The sequence below is a fragment of the Sinocyclocheilus rhinocerous genome, unplaced genomic scaffold (assembly GCF_001515625.1).
Source record: "Sinocyclocheilus rhinocerous isolate Xijiao unplaced genomic scaffold, SAMN03320098_v1.1 scaffold5, whole genome shotgun sequence".
NCBI classification, from domain to species: domain Eukaryota; kingdom Metazoa; phylum Chordata; class Actinopteri; order Cypriniformes; family Cyprinidae; genus Sinocyclocheilus; species Sinocyclocheilus rhinocerous.
The window spans coordinates 1256456-1277019 of record NW_015661874.1 but is presented as its reverse complement, the minus strand read 5'-3'; the positions used below and the strand labels follow the sequence as shown (position 1 = coordinate 1277019).

General features: G+C 37.3%; 2 protein-coding genes across 10 annotated transcripts in view; both read left to right on the top strand.

Annotated features, from left to right (window-relative positions):
* The window catches only part of syngap1b (synaptic Ras GTPase activating protein 1b), a 138011-nt gene extending 129099 nt beyond the window's left edge, over positions 1–8912 (top strand). For 6 of the 9 annotated variants that reach the window (XM_016536335.1, XM_016536337.1, XM_016536336.1 and 3 more), the window contains one exon: positions 6951–8912. In XM_016536335.1, the coding sequence (XP_016391821.1) occupies positions 6951–7068 (118 nt within the window). In that variant the 3' untranslated portion in view covers positions 7069–8912. Of the gene's footprint in view, positions 1–4310 lie in introns of all 9 variants that reach the window. The other 3 variants (XR_001638290.1, XM_016536339.1, XM_016536341.1) reach the window with 3 other exon arrangements.
* Positions 8913–11477: 2565 nt separating this feature from the next.
* The window catches only part of smg5 (SMG5 nonsense mediated mRNA decay factor), a 19452-nt gene continuing 10365 nt past the window's right edge, over positions 11478–20564 (top strand). Inside the window, exons 1-12 of the mRNA XM_016536322.1 lie at positions 11478–11879; positions 12877–12975; positions 13169–13292; positions 13389–13545; positions 14123–14212; positions 14324–14413; positions 14605–14683; positions 14873–14998; positions 16798–16866; positions 16981–17192; positions 18087–18224; positions 18534–19385. Of these exons, the coding sequence (XP_016391808.1) occupies positions 11815–11879; positions 12877–12975; positions 13169–13292; positions 13389–13545; positions 14123–14212; positions 14324–14413; positions 14605–14683; positions 14873–14998; positions 16798–16866; positions 16981–17192; positions 18087–18224; positions 18534–19385 (2101 nt within the window). The 5' untranslated portion in view covers positions 11478–11814. The remainder of the gene's footprint in view (positions 11880–12876; positions 12976–13168; positions 13293–13388; positions 13546–14122; positions 14213–14323; positions 14414–14604; positions 14684–14872; positions 14999–16797; positions 16867–16980; positions 17193–18086; positions 18225–18533; positions 19386–20564) is intronic.

Here is a 20564-nt window from a genome sequence, read left to right as displayed (position 1 = left end):
AAGAAAGAAAGAAGAAAGAAAGAAAGAAAGAAAGACCATTACAGATAGATAGATAGAAGAAAGAAAGAATGAAAGACAGAAAGATAGGTAGAAGTTTGTCAGATTATGTTTGTCAAATTGTTTGTCAAGCCAACATAATAAATACATGCTGAGAAATCAGTTCTGCTGATGTAAAGTGAGACATTCTAGCAAATGATCTCCCACAGCTCTGTCTCAATCCACAGTGCTTGTTGTTCATCTTAAATTATCTTAAGTAAATGTGACATTCCACATAAACTTAGGATAATTCTGAACCTCTCAACACATTTGAAAAAAAAAATTCAGTTTAGTATGTGGTGATTAATATCTGGGGGACAGCACAATGTAACTGCATTATTCCTAAAACAGTAACACACTATGATTACTTTTTTTATGGAAAGTAATGCATTAGCTAGTTTTTCATTCACCCACTGAAGCAAAAAGTCCATTAAAAATTAAGCAAGATTGATAAATTTAATAATGACAGCATTTTGATGAGTGCGTTATCAAATACTGAGTATCCTGAAAATCATTTTGCTGCCATGTCCTGTTTCAAAGAGATCCTCTTTTTTTTTTTTTGTTTGATTGTTTTGCAAGAGGCTTCAGCTCACATCCATGCAAAATCTCATAAATTCAGCATAATCTGACACTATGTAGAGGTACGCAGGGCATATGGCTCAGTGCAAGGCGTAGGACTTATCATCACCATGTCCATTCTATCGACATCATCACCATTGCACTCTGAAACAGATGATGATGAATTCTGGGAAATCTCCGTATCTTTCTCCGTGCTGCCCTGGCGGGGGTCAGGAGTGGCTTATCAGCGTGCATGAGATCATGGATGAGTGTGAGTGTACGTAGTATGTGTTCATGCTTTTGTTGCGGTGTTTAGAGCGCTTTTGGTGATTTCGAAGTACGTGTGTAGATATTTGTGCACTGAGTGGTGTGTAGCTGTTTCGCTAGTTTGTTGCATAGAAATGCAATGTTCATGGTTGCGTTAATAACTCATTTTATGCACTGTTTCTTTTGGGTAAATGAAGACATGCAACATTCATGTGAGGTAAAAGGCTGACTGAAAATGAAAGGTGAATGTATGTGGTGCTGCTCAGTGTATTTGTATTTTTTATTTTCGCTCCAGATGATGGTTTTATAAGGTTTCTGGGTTCTAAAGAGCTGTAGAAACACATCGGAACATCTTTTGAACCTAAATTATCTGACATACCAATTCAACCGGGACTTTGATTTGACCTCCCAAAGAAAAGCAATGGTTCCAGACGAAAGTGACTGTCATGTGAGTTGCAGTTCTGACAGAGATGCACCCTTTGCTCCTGTTGTCGTCATCACTTGTCTTTCTGTTTAGTGTTGCAGCTAGATCCAAACCTCCGTTCCCCAACTCTAAATCCATATTCATTCTCAAATACTAGGTTCTGATTGAGAAGAGAAACAAATTGCACCAAAACGGAGTCAGACTGGCTTATGTTAGCAAAGCTAGCCACTTCGCTAATGTAACAGTCTGGAACCAAAGCAAATTCCTTGGTGTTAAAAACATAGAACCCATTAAAGTTGAGCCCTTCACTCATAATTCTGGTAAAAATGAAGTCAAACACGAATAACAGGTGAGTATATTTAGAACGGTAAACATATTAGCAACAAATGTTAAGTGCAAATGTTGTTGTCATGTTGTTTTGTTGAATTTCTGATGCATTAGCCTCAGGTTTAACTTTAGGTTGATTTAACTCCAATGTTTCCGCCCCAATACAGACTTCACTGAAAAGGACTGATCATGATGAAAAACACACTGAACATGATTTAGATATAAAATGAGCTGAGGCAGCTTTTGGCACTGCACTGCGACTCTGTAGGTAAGATTAGAGGATAAGAGCTAAATAGCAAACAGTGTCTCCACTATTTGTGAATAGGAGCTGACAAAAAGTTTGCTAATAATGTATTAGCCAAAATATTTTATACATATTTAAATTTATAAATAATTAAGTTGATTACAAAATAATTAGATGTATACATATATACTGATTAAAGGGATAGTTCACCTTCAGTCGCTGGTCCCCATTGACTTCCATAGTATGGAGAGAAAAAAAAACCACTATGCAAGTCAATGGGGACCATCAGCTGAAGATGAACTATCCCTTTAAGAATATAGAAAATTATATATCATTTGGTATTCTTTTCAGTGTGACTCTTTCTGCATGTTACATATAATTACGTCAGAATGTGACAACAAGTGACAACAATTTTCGGTGTTATGAGTGATTCGCTGAATAATTCTCAACCCAGTTGTTAAAAACACTGATTCAAAACAAGTACAGAACATATGAGTGACTCATTAAATCATCTCTCAAACGATTCGTTCAAAAACACTAATTCTTTCAGAGATGAAACTAGTACTCGATACATGAGTGACTCGTTGAATTGTTCACTCACGTTTCATTCAAAAACACTGAATCATTCAGGAACGAAATCGACCACTTCGAGATGCAGATTTGTTTCGAAATATTGTCATTGGCGGTGCAAAACTAAAACAAATATCTGTTAATATAGTCCCTAAAATGTAAGTTTAGGGACTTGCCGTTATTTGCCGTTAGTACCCTGGTGGTAAACACGTTAATGACACTATACCACGTTTACAAAATAGTGAATTGTACAGACACTGTGGTTGAGCCAAATTGAGTGTGAAAACTCCCTGAAATTCTAAATAGTGGATTTGACACTGTTTAAACAAGTGAATTTTTATATAAAATATAAAGATTTTTTAAATAATCATGCAATATAATACAAATTTGATATGAACGATTTGTAAGATAGTAGATAGGTTGCAACTTGATTCATTGTACAACTCCTGTGAAACTGTCTTTCATTTGTACTGATGACAGAATCAAGTTTATTTTCAAGCTGTTTTAAATGAGAACTAAATCAGCTATTTTTACAGAATTCAACAAGGCATGATTTGTTCGCTAGAGCCCTTTGGGCTGGCATAACACTGTCAAGCACATGCGTTACAAATACAAACTGTCACAACAGTTAAGATATGCTTGTGATAGCAGAACTAAAAGCACTTACATTTCACATAAATATTCATTCTCACTTCCTGTGTTCTTTACAGTTGATCACACTGTTGCATCAGCTGCATGCTTGCATGCTTAGTAGAAGTCTCTTTAACTGTTCTTTTAAGGGGGTCATATCATGAGCAATCAGATTTTTTGAGAAAACTAACTATGAGTTACGTCTTGATGCAATGATTGACAGGTGGGAATGTGAACATGTTAATGCAATTGCCGTGGAATGCATTTTCAAGTTGTATTAATATGTTAAAAATATCCCTCCATTTTATTTTTGCTAATTAAGTTACCGTTCAAAAGTTTAGGGTTGGTAAGATGTTTTTGAAAGAAGTCTCTTATGCTCACGAAGGCTGCATGTATTTGATCAAAAATACAGTAAAGACAGTAATATTGTGAAATATGATTACAGTTTAAAATAGCCAAATAAATAATACATTTAATATATTTTACATGTAATTTATTCCTGTAATGCAAAGCGGAATTCTCGCATTCATTACTCCAGTCTTCAGTCACATGATCCTTCAGAAATCATTCTGATATGCTGATTTAGTGCTTAAGAAACATAAATTATGAATATGAATCAATAAATTATAAATTAAACATTTTTGGTTAAAAAATTTATTAGTGAAAAACAATGTATGATATGACCCCTTTAATGCAAAATTAACCTCAATGAATAGTGCTCTTCTTATTTAAAATAACATTTTGAGGATATTTACCAAAGATAATCCAATAACCGGGGCTTGAAACGTTCTGTGTCACTCTGTTTTTGACAACCACTCTGGCCTTCTGCAGTGCAACCTCACAAGAGCACAAGAGCATCAACAGCAGATTTGTAATTCCCTCCTCATCCCTCTCTCTTCCTTTTCTTTGTGTCTATCCCTCTTTCCCTGAGCGATTCTCTGGATATTTTTCATTCCTCTGCTGTGCGACTCATGCTCCCGTTTTATTCCTCCTTTACTGCTCTTCCAATCCCTCATCACCTCAAATCTCTCTTTCTCTTTCTCCCTCTCACTCTGACCCCGTGACCTCCATTTGCTTTGATCTTCCTGTTCTGCACTTCCCTATCGATCTTCTTGCCATGGGAACTTCTCTGTTTTGCATTCCATTTGCTGATTTTTTTTGCGGAATCTTCATCTCTCCATCATTCCATCCCTCCTCCTCTCCGCCTGCTCTCTCTCTTCTCCTCCCCTTTCCTCTGTCTCTCTGTCTCGCTAGGAATAGCAGCTTTCCGCCTTGGATTCAGCAGACCCCGGTGTGAGTTTTGGAGGGGAATTGACCAGCTCTCCTGGCGTTGTGGGAGTCTCCCAATCGGACAAATCCTCCACCCGATCCCCCCTGAACGGAATCTTGTCCTTCCCGTTAGCCTCCCCTCCTCATTCCCATCCTCACGCACAACTCCAGCCGAACGGAGAGTTCTCCGGCAACCAAAAATCAGCAATGGCATCGAGGGCAAGTTTGGAGGGGGAGCAGGTCAATAACAACGCTGACCGAATCCAAGAGAATTTTTAGGAATTCCGAAGAAAAATTCACATCCTTTGTCATCCTTTGAAGCTTCAGCGGTTGTTTTATTTTGTGCATTAGACTGAGGACAAGTGGGAGGTGGAACACACCATTACTTGCACCATCCAAAACAAAAGGGCTCTACATTGGATCCGATATGTTATTCCAAAATCACGTTTACTTTGGATCAAATTTAAAAGCCCCTTGCACATACAGTACCTCTGCCACCACAGGTCATCCAAACCACTCGAAAGTGCTTGGTTCAGGTTCCAGGTTTTTTGACTGAGTTCCCTCATAATGTGTAAAAAATTCCAAGAAGCTGGGAATGACCCCAGGACCGGTGGGCAAACAAACTATACGTACGTTTCGAAGTGTATAGAGATCGAAAAAACGCCAGCTTTGTCTTGAGGATTTTGTCATGTCATTTGGCTTCCCTAGTGCCTTTCTGTATCTCCTGACAGGGTTTTCAAACGAACGCAAGAATAACGACAGCAGAATTACAGAAATGGTTGTGCAAACGCCGCTCTCTTCTCGAGACTGCTCACTTAGAAGAGATTGATGTGTTCTTCTGCCTCAATGTAATGCTGAAAATGTCAAGCTTTGGAATACGACCATGGCTCTGGTTTTTTTGTGGACAATGTCTGGAAAGTGCTTGTGGTCTTTGAATTGCCTCACTAGACTGAACTTGTGCAATGTTCTCTCTTCTCAATCTCAGAACCTGTGTGTATTTAACTGGTGCTATGGATTCTCAAAGCATTGCTCTGTGTCACATCACCGCCTCCCATTCTGTCATCGTCCTGACTGTTCATATGTGTCTTCGTCCTCCCATTATCTCCTTACGGGCCGATTTTGACTTTCTTTCAGTGTGTGTCTGCAACAGGAGATGAGCGCGAGGTGATCTCTGTCAGGTCAAAAACCTTTTGTCTTTTTACTAAAACAAGATGCTAGGCCAGAATGCAGTTGTGGTCGTATGGTGTTTTTTATACAGAAACTTTTTTGTGTGTTTTTGTCTAAAAAGACAGTTTAAAGTCAACATGAAAGCAACCAATTTTCCCTCCATAATGTGACTTTTTGGAGTAAAATGGGAAGAACTTTTTTTTATTTGAACTTTTAGGAATTCATTGGATTTAAAAAAAAAAATTGGTGTTACTAGAATGGAGTCTGGTGGCTAAAAAACAAAAGCGAGTTGCTTCAAAGGTGGTGCAACTTGTATTTTGTTAAAAGATTATGAAAACAACACTGTTTTTATATAGAATAGCATGCACCAAATAATCATCAATAAGACGACTAAGAATGTACATTGAAAAAGTAGACAATGACTCGCACCAAATAATCAGTACATTTACATTTATGCGTTTGGCAGATGCTTTTATGCAAAGCAACTTTTATTGCATTCAAGGTTTACATTTTATCAGTTCACACAGGGGGAGTCGAACCCATGACCTACTCTTTAAGCTATGCTACAAAATTGTGAATAATAAGTTAACAAGTAAACATGGTCCATTTTGTTTTCATGTTGACTTTAAAGTTGCTCAAGCATCTCTAAAGTAGTTTTTGGTAGCGATGAATGGTCATTTTAGGAAAGATCTTGTTAGATAACAGACTTGGTTTGTAAAATAATCAGATCTTATGTACTGTACATAAATATTGCTAGCTATAATTCCTCATTTGAGTATCACTGCCATCTGGTAATGATTGCATTCCTCATCGCTCACTACAAGTTGTTTTATTGTTTGTTTTACGATTAATCATTTCATTGTCATGTTTCTACAGACTCAAGACATTCACATGGCTTCGCTGATACAAGTCATTCATTTGTAACCCAGTTCATTGTTGATTGCCTTGTTGTTGCATTGTAAACCAATACAAGTTGTAACAACTTCACCAATACAGCAGGCCTAGATGAGAGTGAGGTGATTTAAGTCGTAACTGCACAATAAAAACACTGAGCTGTACTGTAATATTTATAGATTGGGAAGGCACTAGAGAGGAGAATGGACTGATTGCCATTTTAGCTTTTAAGAGCTTCGAGGGCTATCTTTAAGTGACTTCTACTCCATTTAGTAATAATAAACAGGCAATTTTGTTTATGTCCCAATAGCGGTTGAGAAAAAGTGGGATAACAGGGTTATCAGCTGAAAAATGTGCCATGACATGAATATACCTCAGACGTAGAATCGAATGACTCAGGTAAACTTTCAATTGCCTCACAGTTTAACGCAAACTGGATAGAAAAAAAAACTCATTTTAAGTTAAACTGCCTGTTTTGGTAGTTAGTCCATTTCTTCTCTGAGATTAGTAGCAGTGATTGGTCAGCGGCTCATCAAGCACCTCCTCTTTTCCCTGCATCTCCAGCCAATCACAAAGCTTCGTGGAGGACAATCTGCAACCTAATTGGAGGCCTCACCTTGGACATTCTTCAGGTTGGCCAGGTTTTAATTCCAGGGCGCTGTCACGCGATTCGGTTGGTTGACAGAGGGGAAACTGAAGCTTTGACTCAGCGCCAGAGCCGATCCAAAGAAAAAATATAGGTTCCCTTCCTCTGACGTGCCCTCTCTCTGGTATAATTCGATAGGATGACCGTTTGGGATGCTTAACATCTGTCAGACGGCTTCTGCGTGCCTCTTAACAGCGCAGTGGTTCATTGAGAGAGCTGGAGAGGTTCTGAGGATCAGATCAATCTCAAAGGTGCTGTTTTTTAGGTTCTTTACTCATGTAGGATATTGAACAGTCCTCTACTTCTCATTATGATCTTCATATACCACCTTAGCTCTGCCTGTCATGCCTGCCTGCGTCTCAATCATGTCTTTTATTTTGGGGAAACTGAATATGCACAGCCATTTTTTTTTTCTCAAGAGACGCTGATTTGTCCTTCAGCGGATTTGATAAGAGGCTGTAAATATCCGAACTTTTGTTTCCTGCCGGTTTTCTACTTCTTGACTGGACCTCACCCAGATGAGATCACGTATTTACATGCTGGTAATGTGAGACAAGAACTTGAAAAGTCTGAAAATAATCCTTTTTTGATCCGTAAATTTATGAGACAATCTCTTCGCAAAGAAAAATCGACAACCTGTTATTTTACCTGCTCCCCCTCCCCGCACTTGGCTGGATCCTCGCAGACTCTTTGTATGTGAAAGAAAGATGGATTCTTTTACTTTTTAATTCTCTTTCATTTTGCTGTGGAGTTCTTGATTTTATGGACGACACCGTTTGGAAGTGGAATCCTCTTATTTAGAAATTTGGCAGTCGCACGTTTGTAGGATTGTGGGTAGTTTTGCGAAGTTTTAAATGTAACTTTATTTCCTTGTTTGGATGCCATTGCAGGGCAACACGGACATTTCTCTGCTTCCTTTTTACACCACTAGACAAAAATATAAATGTTGAGAGATCATGCAGGTCGAAATAATGTTGTGGGTGACTGTGTGTATATACAGTGTGTGTACAGTCTTTGTGTATATACTGGATGTATGGATGGTTATATAATATAAATATATATATATACATATACGTGTATTTTGTACATAAGATATGTTTGTATATGCAGTGTACAGAATGTGTTCTTTTACACCGATTTCCCTTTTTCTCGATATGTGGAAAAAGTAAAAGCATAACAGAACTTTGTGGGAATGAAAACTCGCATTGGCGACTCGTCGGCGGAGTTATTCGAAGCACTTTTCGCTCAGGCTGATTATACGCAGTCTGAAACTTAGCCTACAATGCATCGCCGTGGGTCCGCCACACGCTTTGCCAGTCTAAAGCTTGCACTCATTTTCTCACTGATTGAGGTGTTTTGTAACAGGTTCTGGATGACCAAGCAATGCTTGTACATAAATAGGCTATATAGGCTTAATACCTACCGTATGTTTGCAAATATCAACTTTTCCAGACATGAGTCACCTGCTAATCTTTGCAGCTTTTGCATCGCCACTTGCTTTCAATTTCAATGCGGTGCCGTGCGTCAGATTTTTTTTGGATCGCTGTAGAAGGTCGATCTCGTGAGAAGACTCACGAAGAATCTTTTGTATGGCCTGATGCTTTATTCCCTCATTACTTGCCTAGCAACTCTTCCATGCAAGTAATCGCTTCTTTGTCCCCTGTAAATAAATGGAGTTCCCATGATGTGCCTCTTTCTAATAAACTTCAGTTGGTCTTTGTCAGCCATAAGCCAATCACAGTCATCTCTCTTGACAAGCCATAAGCCCCGCCCCTAAATTTCCATTTTTGAAAAGGGCAGACACTTGGGAATTGTATTTCTTTTTGTATATATTAATAGAAAGAGTGGTATGTCAGAGTGTATTGCCGATGTTTTTTGGATTTGTTATGAATGTTGATATTCTGGTTATTGAATTATGATTATTATTGTAATAATATAATGACTGCTGTTATCATTTCATCATTCTTTAGTTTATTCAATACTGTTAAAGACTTTCATTTCTTTTTGAATAAATCGGAATTTATATTTTTCGGGTGGGCTAATTATAGAAATGAAATCAATTAAACAGATGAATAAAGAAATAAATTCTTATTGAATTCATTTACGATACTGAGAATGATGTTTTATCTATCTATCTATCTATCTATCTATCTATCTATCTATCTATCTACTATCTATCTATCTATCTATCTATCTATCTATCTATCTATTGTTCTGTCGTTCTGTCTGTCTGTCTGGCTGAAAAAAATAAAGTTGTGGCTGTTTCAGTTGATATAATTGACGCCACTCCCAGGTTCCACAACTCGGCTGATTAAAATGCGCCTTTATTAATACCTTCAGCTAAAGTAGAAGATAATAAGAATGAAACAAGATGGAGGCTTGTGATTTCAGTATTGCTGTGTCTTGTCAAACGTGTTAAAAATGCAGCTGCCAGGTGATGCCAGATGGTCCATCTGCTAATCTTGACCAGAGACGAGGGGTTGATGAGAACATTTTAAATTGTAATTACTATTTTAAACAGCTTGTGGCTGGATCTACAGTACTCTGAAATTTGTAGCTGTTTAATGCCTGCATAAACATTAAAAAAATATAAAAATAAAATCAGCATAAACATGCAATTCACATATATTTTTGCAACTATATATTTTCCTTAAATTGGGTGTTTTGAAACTAAAACTTTTGAGAACAATTTTCTAGAGGGAAATTGCATATCTGACTTTACTTTCCATTCATAAAACTCTTTATGACTTTACTTTCCATTCATAAAACTCTTACTGTGCCTTCAGACATATCCATTACTTATAAAACATGCAGGGCCGGTTCTAGACATTTGGAGGCCCCCCACCCTGCAATAAAAAGCACATGAAACAAATATGATTCCTAATCCTTTTATTGATACAACACTTCATTTTAAATTTTGCATACTTATACAGTACTGGTCAAAAGTTTGGACGCATTACTATTTTTTATGTTTTTGAAAGAAGTCTCTTATGCTCATCAAGTCAGAATTTATTTGATCAAAAATTCAGAAAACATTTTTTATTGTGAAATATTATTACAATTTAAAATAATGGTTTTCTATTTTACTGTAAAATATAATCTATTTCAGTGAGGCAAAGCTAAATTTTCAGCATCATTACTCCAGCCTTCCATTATAACCTGTGATACTCTTTTCAGGATTTTTTGATGATTCAAAAGTTGTTTCATATTACAAAATAGAATTTTTTTATAACAATATGTCTTTACTATCACTTTTTATCAACTTAACACATCCTAGTTGAATATTACTGTTTTTTCTATATTTTTGATCAAATAAATGCAGGCTTGATGAACATAAGAGATTTCTTTCAAAAACATAAAAAATAGTAATGTGTCCAAACTTTTGACCAGAACTGTATATAATCAAACTTTATCGAAGGTAATCTCTTTTTTGTTGGTTGGAGATGTTATTATAGCCATGATATTATGATGATGATGATGATTATTATGCAGTAATTTGTTTAGTAATTTATTCACAGTTCCTGAATACCACTTCAGTAAATCAACATCAGTGCTTTTATAATTTTTTTCCTAGCTGGGTATGGGCAGGATTTCTCTCATTTATTGACTACATATATTGTCAAATTATTCATATTAAAAATATTATATTATGTATTGCATTGTTACCTTAAATATGCACTATATAGTGAAAGAGATGATCAGTATTGTAATCATCAGCAGAATATAGAAGATACACACATCTGAGTTCCTTTTTTTTTTTGAAACATTAAAAAATGTTCTACTGTATTTGCTTTTTGACTTTGAATACAAACTTCTTTGCTATTACTTTTGTAGCTATTTTGCTAGCTGAAGGATGTGTTTGTCACAGCAAACATTTAGAAGGCGGGACCGCTTTGAAACGACAACATTAATTGGTTTAATTGCAGGTGAGTGACAATTCAACTATATCCAATGAAAAATTAGGCTAGTAGTTATGGTTATAGAGGCCTCTCCTCAAAGCCAATTGCCTGCTCTGCCTATAGTACCGGCCCTGAATATATGAAATATATAGTGATTTATCTCTGGTTGATCAATTGATTTACAGTGGTGACACCGTGACAGTGGTGAGAAAAGATGCCTTAAAGAACAAAACACATTACAAACGTCTGACAATAAACTGGTATGTTGGTTTTAAGCACAAGAAAAGAAATTACATTGACAAAAGTTCAGCAAGCTTATTACAGTTTGAAGAAAAATCTATATATACTTATTATAACTTAACAACATACTCATTTTCGAGTACTCATCATACAGTCATTTTTCTAAAGGACCGTCACACGAGCGACTGATCAGCTCGCCTGCAGCCGAGTGCTACTACTTGACCAAAAACTTGACCTCAGGAAACTCTCGCGAGACTTGTAGCGGCGCTGTAGGAATCTGTCAATTGTCGCGATACTTGCAGAGGTTGCTGAACTGTGTGCGGTGGGAGGGGGAAAAATGGCCGCTCGCGGAGCGACACTCGGAATGATGAGCGACAACAACACAAACACAACCCCTTTTAAGTGTGACAGCTGACCCGAACCGACACCAGCACACACACCGGCTTCCGAACGGATGGGTATCGCGGCCGGTGGCGGGGGAGGTCAGGAACGACAGCGTTTGTGTTCAAGTTATAATTTGCGGGAAATAGGTGAGTTAGCTAGCCTGCTAACGTTAGCCGCGCGCTAAACTGGAGCTGAACGAACTAGAACCAGAACAAGATACACGAAAACAGACCACAGCAGCTGCATTATCACTGCTAGGATGAGCGAACCGGGTCAAGACAGCGAGTCAGAGGCCAAAGTGCTTCATATTAAACGGCTGTACAGGTAAGAGTGCTGACAGCAGGCCGGTATTGTCAGGAAATCTTTGTAAGGCTTTATATATCTTATATTTTTGTGGGTCAGAAGTGTTGGAAAACATATTCACAAAGAGAAAATGCTAAACGAGACACTTGACACTCGAATACAGCGGCAGTTTAGCCATTCTTAGCCTCTGCGTGTCCATAATGTCTCATCTGGGAATCTTATATTATTTGGCATGTCTAGCATCAAATTATAGCTATTAAATCTAAATTTACTCCATGATTTATGTCTAGACGTACTCTTTTTAATTTCTATAAAAGGACAGATGTGTAAATAAAAATGAAAGGCCAGAATTGTATGAGAATTAAAGGTATTTTAAGCATCTGCATACGCAACGATTGTACATATGTATAATAGTCAGACAAATCTAATTATTTGAAATGAAATAGTTTATTGAACCTTTAGATAAAATGTAGAATAAAATCTTTGAAAAAGATTGGTATCATATTTGATACATTAAGCTTTTGTGGCTTATATAATGTGATATAGGTGAATATGGATCTCGAATATGATCTTAAGGATCTGAATATAATTTTGTTCAGAGGCCCAAACTGAGCATAGAGCAAAACAAAAAAACTGAGCAAACTGAGAACAGAGTGTGATTTTTTAAGGGGCGGCTGAAATTCATCTTTAATCTTCAAATAATTTAATATCATCTAATAATTTTTACATTCAGAAGATTAAATTAACTGGCCCCCCTCTTAAAAATTCTACATTTTATCTTTAGTAATGTATAGAAAATGACAGCAGGTTTAATTTACTACAAAGCAAATTTGTAGCAGGTAAAACGACACATGGAAAACGATAACGTTTAATGCAAAACATTGCTGTTTTGTTTAAATTTCAACCCTGAGGTCAATAATTCAAGTTAATAACTGAAAGCGTTGAATGGGATTTGTTATATTGTGAGTAAGTGGTGTATATAACAGTGTTTTCATCATTTCTTTTGTGTTTTATGTAGGGCTGTTGTGGAAACGGTGCATAAGTTGGATATTATAATCAGCGGCAAGTCATCATATAGGGAGGTCTTCAAACCTGAGAATATCAGTTTGAGGAACAAGTAAGCACAAGTTTATTCTCTCTGCAACCCGACCAGGCACAATACAGTATAATTGGTCTGATTATGTTGTATTTACATGGAAGAGAGAGCTTTTATCGTTGTCACGTCTGTTTATGACACAACAACTCATTAACGTTCCCATATACTTGCATATCAAGGCTTCTTATTTCCTTTATTTTATTTTTTTAATCAGATTGCGGGAACTTTGTGTAAAGCTGATGTTCCTGCACCCTGTGGACTATGGACGCAAGGCAGAAGAGCTGCTGTGGAGGAAGGTCTACTATGAGGTCATTCAGGTCATCAAGACCAACAAGAAGGTACTGTCATGTAACACTGTGCACATTCCATAATTTAAAGTACTCTTATTTGCTGTTGTATCTGTCATCAGGCTGAAATCGTGCCTCTCTTTGCAGCATATTCACAGCCGCAGTGCTCTGGAGTGCGCCTACAGGACCCATCTGATCGCTGGGGTGGGCTTCTTTCAACACCTGCTGCTCTACATCCAGTCACACTATCAGCTGGAGTTACAGGACTGCATCGACTGGACACACGTCACAGACCCACTCATCGGTGAGACATGCTTTCATATGCATATTAGAGGCAGCGTTCCTACAGTCATGGAAAACAGAGGGAATTTAAAATAAATATTAAATATTTCTTATTCAAATGTAATTATAGTAATATATAAATGAATTATTATTCATTATATTAAGATTAATTCATATATTAATAATATTAATATAAAGTAATATTAATAAAACAAATTATATTAAAAAAAAATAATAAATACAAATAAAATATTTTTTTGTTTTTTTTTCTTAAATGTGAATTTTCTTTAATTTTTATTTAATCAGACCTGAAAAAAATAATGTAAATAAAAATTTTTTGTAAATGTAAAATGTATAATTGTCTAGAAATTCCATTTTTGTGAATGTAATCTATTTAAGGATAATGAAAAATTGGTATCAAGTCATAATTGATTGTAGAAGTCATGTAAATGTTACTGAAGTTCATTGGTCAAAAAATTTAGGAATACTGTGTAGCAAAATCTCTACTATTCCACAATATATACTGTCTGACTACCCACTTTCAGCATTAGCTGAATGAACTGTACATTAGATAATCTATCTGTGATTAATGACTGCAGGTCGTAAGAAACCAGTCTCAGCCACCCCTAAAGAGATGGAGTGGGCCCAGATGGCGTGTCACAGATGCCTTGTGTACTTGGGAGATCTTGGTAAGTGTGTTCTCACTTGATATTTAATAAAAACTGCCCCTCAAATCTCTGTCTTGCAGTGTGATTTTATGTTCACATAATCTGAAATCAAGCTGTTTAATGTTTATGAAGCGCGGTACCAAAATGAACTGGCGGGAGTGGAGGCAGAGCAGCTGGCGGAGCGTTTTTATCACCAGGCCCTGTCTGTCGCACCTGACGTCGGTGAGCGAGCCCTTGCTTCTCACATCCTCCCTACAACACCTTTTCCTGGCACTGGAGAGCATGCTCTTTTATGATTTTGTCTGTTAAACAGTGAATTTTAATTAACATTTAATGGATTCCTTGTTATAATTTTTTTTAATTTTACTTTCATGTTATTGCATTGGGGAAATATTTAGTTTTGTCTTTTACAGGCATGCCGTTTAATCAGCTGGGTACGCTTGCTGGAAGTAAATTTTATAACGTGGAGGCTACTTACTACTACTTGCGCTGGTAAGGCATCTGAGAACAGCATCATATTTAAATCGACAATGAATGGATACAGCAGCATTACAAAGCTGTTTAATGACAATCCTTTTCTTTCCCTTTTGAAATGTAGCATCACAGTTTAGTATGATTAGTGTTCGAAGAATCTGATAACCCTGCATGAACAATGACAAACTGTTTTTTCCTGTTGAATAGTATTCAGTCGGAGACTCCCTTCGATGGCGCTTATGGGAATTTAAAGCGTCTGTTTGACAAGGCAGCCAAGATGTACCACCAGGTGAAGAAACAGGAGATGAAAAAACTGTCACCATCACGCCAGAGGTGTGTTCCCTCTCTTTCATATACAAATAAAAGACAGGATGGAGGAGTGTTTTTGAAAATATGTTCGATGTGTTCAGTGTGTTCCTGTTATCTAAATCAGGTTCTCAACCCTTTTGATTTGCTTTCCATCGTTCAACACAGTATTCAAAGGCCCACGGTATTCATATAGGCTATAATATTTCTACTGGTATTTCTGCTGTAATTGAAAAAGCTGCTTGCTTTCACATTTTTTCTACCACCAGAAACTGGGAGTATCAATATAGTAAATAGACTACAATTATTTTTTTGATTGCAGAAGTTTCAAGAACTGAGTATTAATAAAATAATAGTTGCTGAGAGAGAACATTAAAAAAATATTTTATTTTATTTTATATTTTTTAACATTTTAGTTAAGTTTATTTTAAGATAATTTAATTGAATTCATTTTAAGTCATCCTGCAGACGCCTAGTACAGAAACACTGATCTAAATTGTGCTTGAAGTGCTCAAGTGATTTTAAGTAATGCTCTAACCTATCAATATTATGTTTTTCTTCTCTGCCATTTAACTTTCATAGTCTGATGGTTTTTGAGTGAAATTGGTTGTTTCAGAGGACAAGAAACAACAAGACCAACAATTTTTTTGTTGTTGTTTTTTGTAGCACATTTAGACTAAATGCATTAGTACAGTAAATAGGATACATTTAAATTTAAATTAAGTTTTAATGACTCATTGGTTTTTAAAACCAAAGAAAAGTTAAATGTATTTTATTATTATTATAAATTGTATTACTGGTGCTATCTAAGACAATCATTACTACTATTATTACTCATAGTTTAAACCCCCATCCCCAAGTATTAATCATCAACGCATTACTTGTCCTGCATTGTTTGTGATGAGGACATAAATGACTACTTAAATTATGCAGCTTTTTAAGGATATGTGTGCTATTGCTTATCTAATTAGTCAGACGTAATTTTTGCCTGGTGAACAACAAAATTCATAATCTTGATATTAAGACTCATCCTAAAGCATAATCCTGTCCTATCTGTATAGTAACCATTGTAGTTTGCATTTAGGAAATCAAGGTTTTTCAAAACTTAAGTCAATAAGTTTTTGTAATATAGCCCCTGAACCTTATCTAGAGTCCAGAATATCAGTAAACAACACCTAACAGTACCCTATAAAGCACTCAGTAACCTGGAAACAAGGGATGTGCCGAATAGTGAATCCGTATTCGGAAAGGCACGGAAAACGAATAACACATTCTACGGAGACACTAAAGGGACATGGTTGGCCGGTTGGTAGCCTGTTACGTTACAGTACATACAATTTTACTTACCACTTAAAAAGAGTAAGGAGAGATGATTGATAGGACGATAGCGAATGATTTCCAGATCCTGAGCACCACTGACAAACATCTAATCTTGTAAAATGTGTGATAAGTACTGTCGCTCCGTAGTATACCCAGAGTACGTGTGATCACGAATCTCGAAAGTGAAAGTAAAAAGCAAGCGCGGATACAAAAACAATTTCATTGCCCTGCATAGTAATAGCGGCTCCCTGATGCCCGCAATTTAAATACAGTATAATTACCCAACAATATAATTGCGAGAGTAGGCATTGAAATAAATTTTTTTCCTCCCATCTCGTATTTATTCCCTTTAGGGGTTCTGTAGTACACGTCATTTCCTTTCTGAACACAGTATTCGGATTCGGGCACATCCCTACTGGAAACCATACCATAAAGCGTTCTAGCGTCATGGTGTAGACTAGCATGGGCAAGTAGCACTCACATTAATTAAGTTATTCTTGCTTCAGGTCAAAAGACATCAAAAGACTGCTGGTGAGCTTCATGTATTTGCAGAGCCTGCTGCAGCCCAAGAACAGGTGAGAGCATCACCTCCAGTTGAACCCGTTTAATGTTATTAAAAATCATTCCTCACCTGAAAGATATAATTTGAGAATCAAATCAACTTGACTAATATCCTGTCACCTCTTTAGTCTGATGGAGACGGAGCTGACATCACTGTGCCAGTCTGTGCTGGAAGACTTTAACCTGGTGCTGTTCTACCTCCCACTTCCTGCTCATGGCAGCCAGTCAGCCAGTGAGGAGGAGGAAGAGCACGACTCGGTCTGTTCTGTGCTTCCTGACTGCCTCATATTCAAGATGGTGGTGACTTGTCTTATGGTGGTGCACAGTTTGAAGAGAGGGGGTAAGTATGGACCGAAAGAATTGGATCACAACATCTGCTGCTCATTTTACGCAAAGTCATCTTGTCGTTAATTATGTTGCACTGAATAAGCAGACAGGTACTGCTTCACCAATCTAAAAATAGTGCTGGTTTCATGAAATTAAATGAAATACTGCATCCTGACCAGATACAACACTGTAAAGGACAAGTGATAAATATACTTAATACCTTTGGTTTGGAACATGTTGTGGTCGGGAACATGCTTAAGACTAGTGGGCGACCACTGTTTTTCAACTATGACATATAATTACTTTTATAGTATGTATTCATATTTTTAATTAGATTTTAGTTTTTATGTTTTAATTTTAGATAAATATTTAGTTTTGTTATGTGCTTTTGTCATTTGTATTAGTTAGTTTTTTAATATTTCTATTTAACTTGAATTTTTATTTCAGTTTTAATAATTTTTGTACTTAATTTTTTATTTCAGGGCACCATTTCTAATTTTCATTAGTGTTTCATCTATTTTTCATCTATTTCATCTAATATTATTTTATTTCAGCTTTATTTTTAATTAATAAAAACTAGTATGTATATATATATATATATATATATATATACACTATATTGTGTGTGTAAAATAAAATTAGTTAATGACAAGTAGATATAAAATAAAAATGTAAATAAACATTTTATGTGAAAATATGCTATGCAATGAAAAACCTGGAAATATCAGGGTGTTTTAAAATTGTTTTCCATTCTTGAAAAAGTCAGGATATTAAAATGATACATCAAATATCTGTCAATTTAATGCCTGTTTATTGAACTGTTGGAAGCTTTTAAACCACAGTTCTTATTTAACTTTTTTTGCAAATGAAGTACTAACTCATCTGTGCAACTGTAATTCAATTCTAGCTTCAAGGCAGTACAGTGCCTCCATCGCTTTCACGTTGGCTCTGTTCTCCCATTTGGTCAATCATGTCAACATTCGACTGCAAGCTGAACTGGAGGAGGGCGAGAGTGACGTCCCACCTCTGCGCACTGATAACACTGGTACGGGTACTTCTCTTTTCTCTTTTTCATTTTGTCTTTCTGATTATAAGGTACTTTTGGGTACGTTTGTAATTTGCCACAGAAGTTGTATCTGTGAAGAATATATGCAGTGCTGCCTTAGACTTTTGCCAAAATTTGGAATCTTAGAAAGCACAATAATGTTTTTTTGTCATGAAGCACCTATGGTGCCTTAATGCTTTCTAGTTAGGCAGCTCACTAGGATTTGGAAAAGCTTTTGTTTCTGCTTTTTGCTGTCACGTGACACTTCACTTAAAACTAACCTACCCAATGTGATGCATTTGTTCATAGATGACGCTGATGCCAGAGATCACGGTAGTGCTGCTCTCTCAGAGGAGAGAACCCTGCAGAACGGCTCCCTAGAAGAAGATGATGAAGAGGAGGACGAGGAGAAGAAGAACAAGGAAGACGAGCCTAAGGGGAATGGAAGGACAGCGGGGACAAAGAAAAGCCTGGAGAAGAAAAGATCAGCTGAGGAGAAGCAAAAACAGAAGCGGAAGTTCTCACGGCTCTCTATGCTTCGCCGCAGACGCTGCGCTCACAAGGAGGACGAGAGCGACCTGAGCGAGGGATTTGAGAGTGACGAAGAAGAGGATGAGGAAGGCAGCGGTCAGGTCGACAGTGTGGGAGCCACTACGGTCCAGATTAACTCTTTAGGAAGGGAAGGGCGGAGGGGACCACTGCCAGAGGATGGCAGCTGGGAAAGTGGTTCGGAGGAGGACGAGGGCGGCACGGCTTTTGACGTCGAGACGGACTCCGACATGAACAGTCAGGAATCTCGTTCAGACCTCGAAGACATGGAGGATGCAGAGAATGCGCCACAACAACAGCAGCAACAAGAGGAAGATGAGCAACCGCAACCGTCTAGGGAGGAGAACTCTACACCTCCAGTAACCAATGGCCCGTTAGTGTCTAATGACGCCAGCATCAGCAGTAACCTGCAGGCCATGTCCTCTCAGCTATTCCAAGCCAAACGCTGCTTTCGACTCGCCCCCACCTTTAGCAATGTACTGCTCCGCCCTGCAGCTCCCACTAACCCCGTCCCAGACTCAAACCCTGCCCCAGTCCAAGAAGCCATACCTCCTACTGGAGAAATACCAAGCAGCATGAGTCCAGAGATTGCTAATGGAACCAATGACAATGGTAACTTGCTTACAAAAAATGTGATTTTGAGTTTTTTCCAATTAATTTAGACTTTTTTTTTTTGCACATTATTTCAGTCTTAAAGGGATAGTTCACCCAAAAATGAAAATTTGATGTTTATCTGCTTTTCCCCAGGGCATCCAAGATGTAGGTGACTTTGTTTCTTCAGTAGAACACAAACGGAGATTTTTAACTCAAACCGTTGCAGTCTTATCAGTCGTATAATGGAAGTGAATGGGAATCACGGCTTTGAAAGTCAAAAAAACATACACAAACAAAACCAAATTAAACCCTGCGGCTCGTGACGATACATTGATGTGTAAAGACACGAAACGATCGGTCTGTGCAAGAAACTGAACAGTATTTATATAGTTTTTTACCTCTGATTTACTGCAATGTCGGAACTGTCCTGAGCACGTTCGCGTCTTCTTCAGCCAGCGTGACGCATCTTCTTCTTCTTCTTGCTTTACGGCAGATTGCAGACTTATAAGTGCATTACCGCCACCTATCTATCCAATGGACCATTGACACTGTATCTACAATCTCAATTAGGAGTTTCAATGGTCCGTTTGAGAGATAGGTTATGGCTAGGCTTTGGATGTGCGGATTTGGCCCGATTTGCACTGAGACATGGCATATTTAGCCACATTCGGCCCGATTACGGACCATAAGTGCTGGTCTGATTTTGGCTGAGATATGGGCATGCAGACCCGGACCAGTTTAGGTTGAGTGCTGGGGGTGGGTCTGTTTACAATGTTGTAAATAGTATGTAGTGACACTTAAACTTAAACATAATATATTTTACCTGCGCATGTTATTTCTTAGTGTATTTTTTATTTGAATTCCTATTCATATTTTTTTTTTCCTTTTATCCAACATTCCCTTTTTTCTTAATTTACACACGCAATTGTATTGCAGACAACATTCTGGTACAACCCCTACATATCTCTGATCATTTCTTCATTACATTTAAACTACATTTTGCTACCTGTGTGCCACCAACCCCTATACTGGTTACTTTTAGACAAAACCTACGCTCCCTTTCACCATCCCATCTTTCCTCTGTAGTATCCTCCTCTCTTCCCTCACGTATCCATTTCTCATCTCTGGATGTGAATGCAGCAACTGACACTTTATGCTCTACTTTAACCTCTTGTCTAGATGATATTTGTCCTCTCT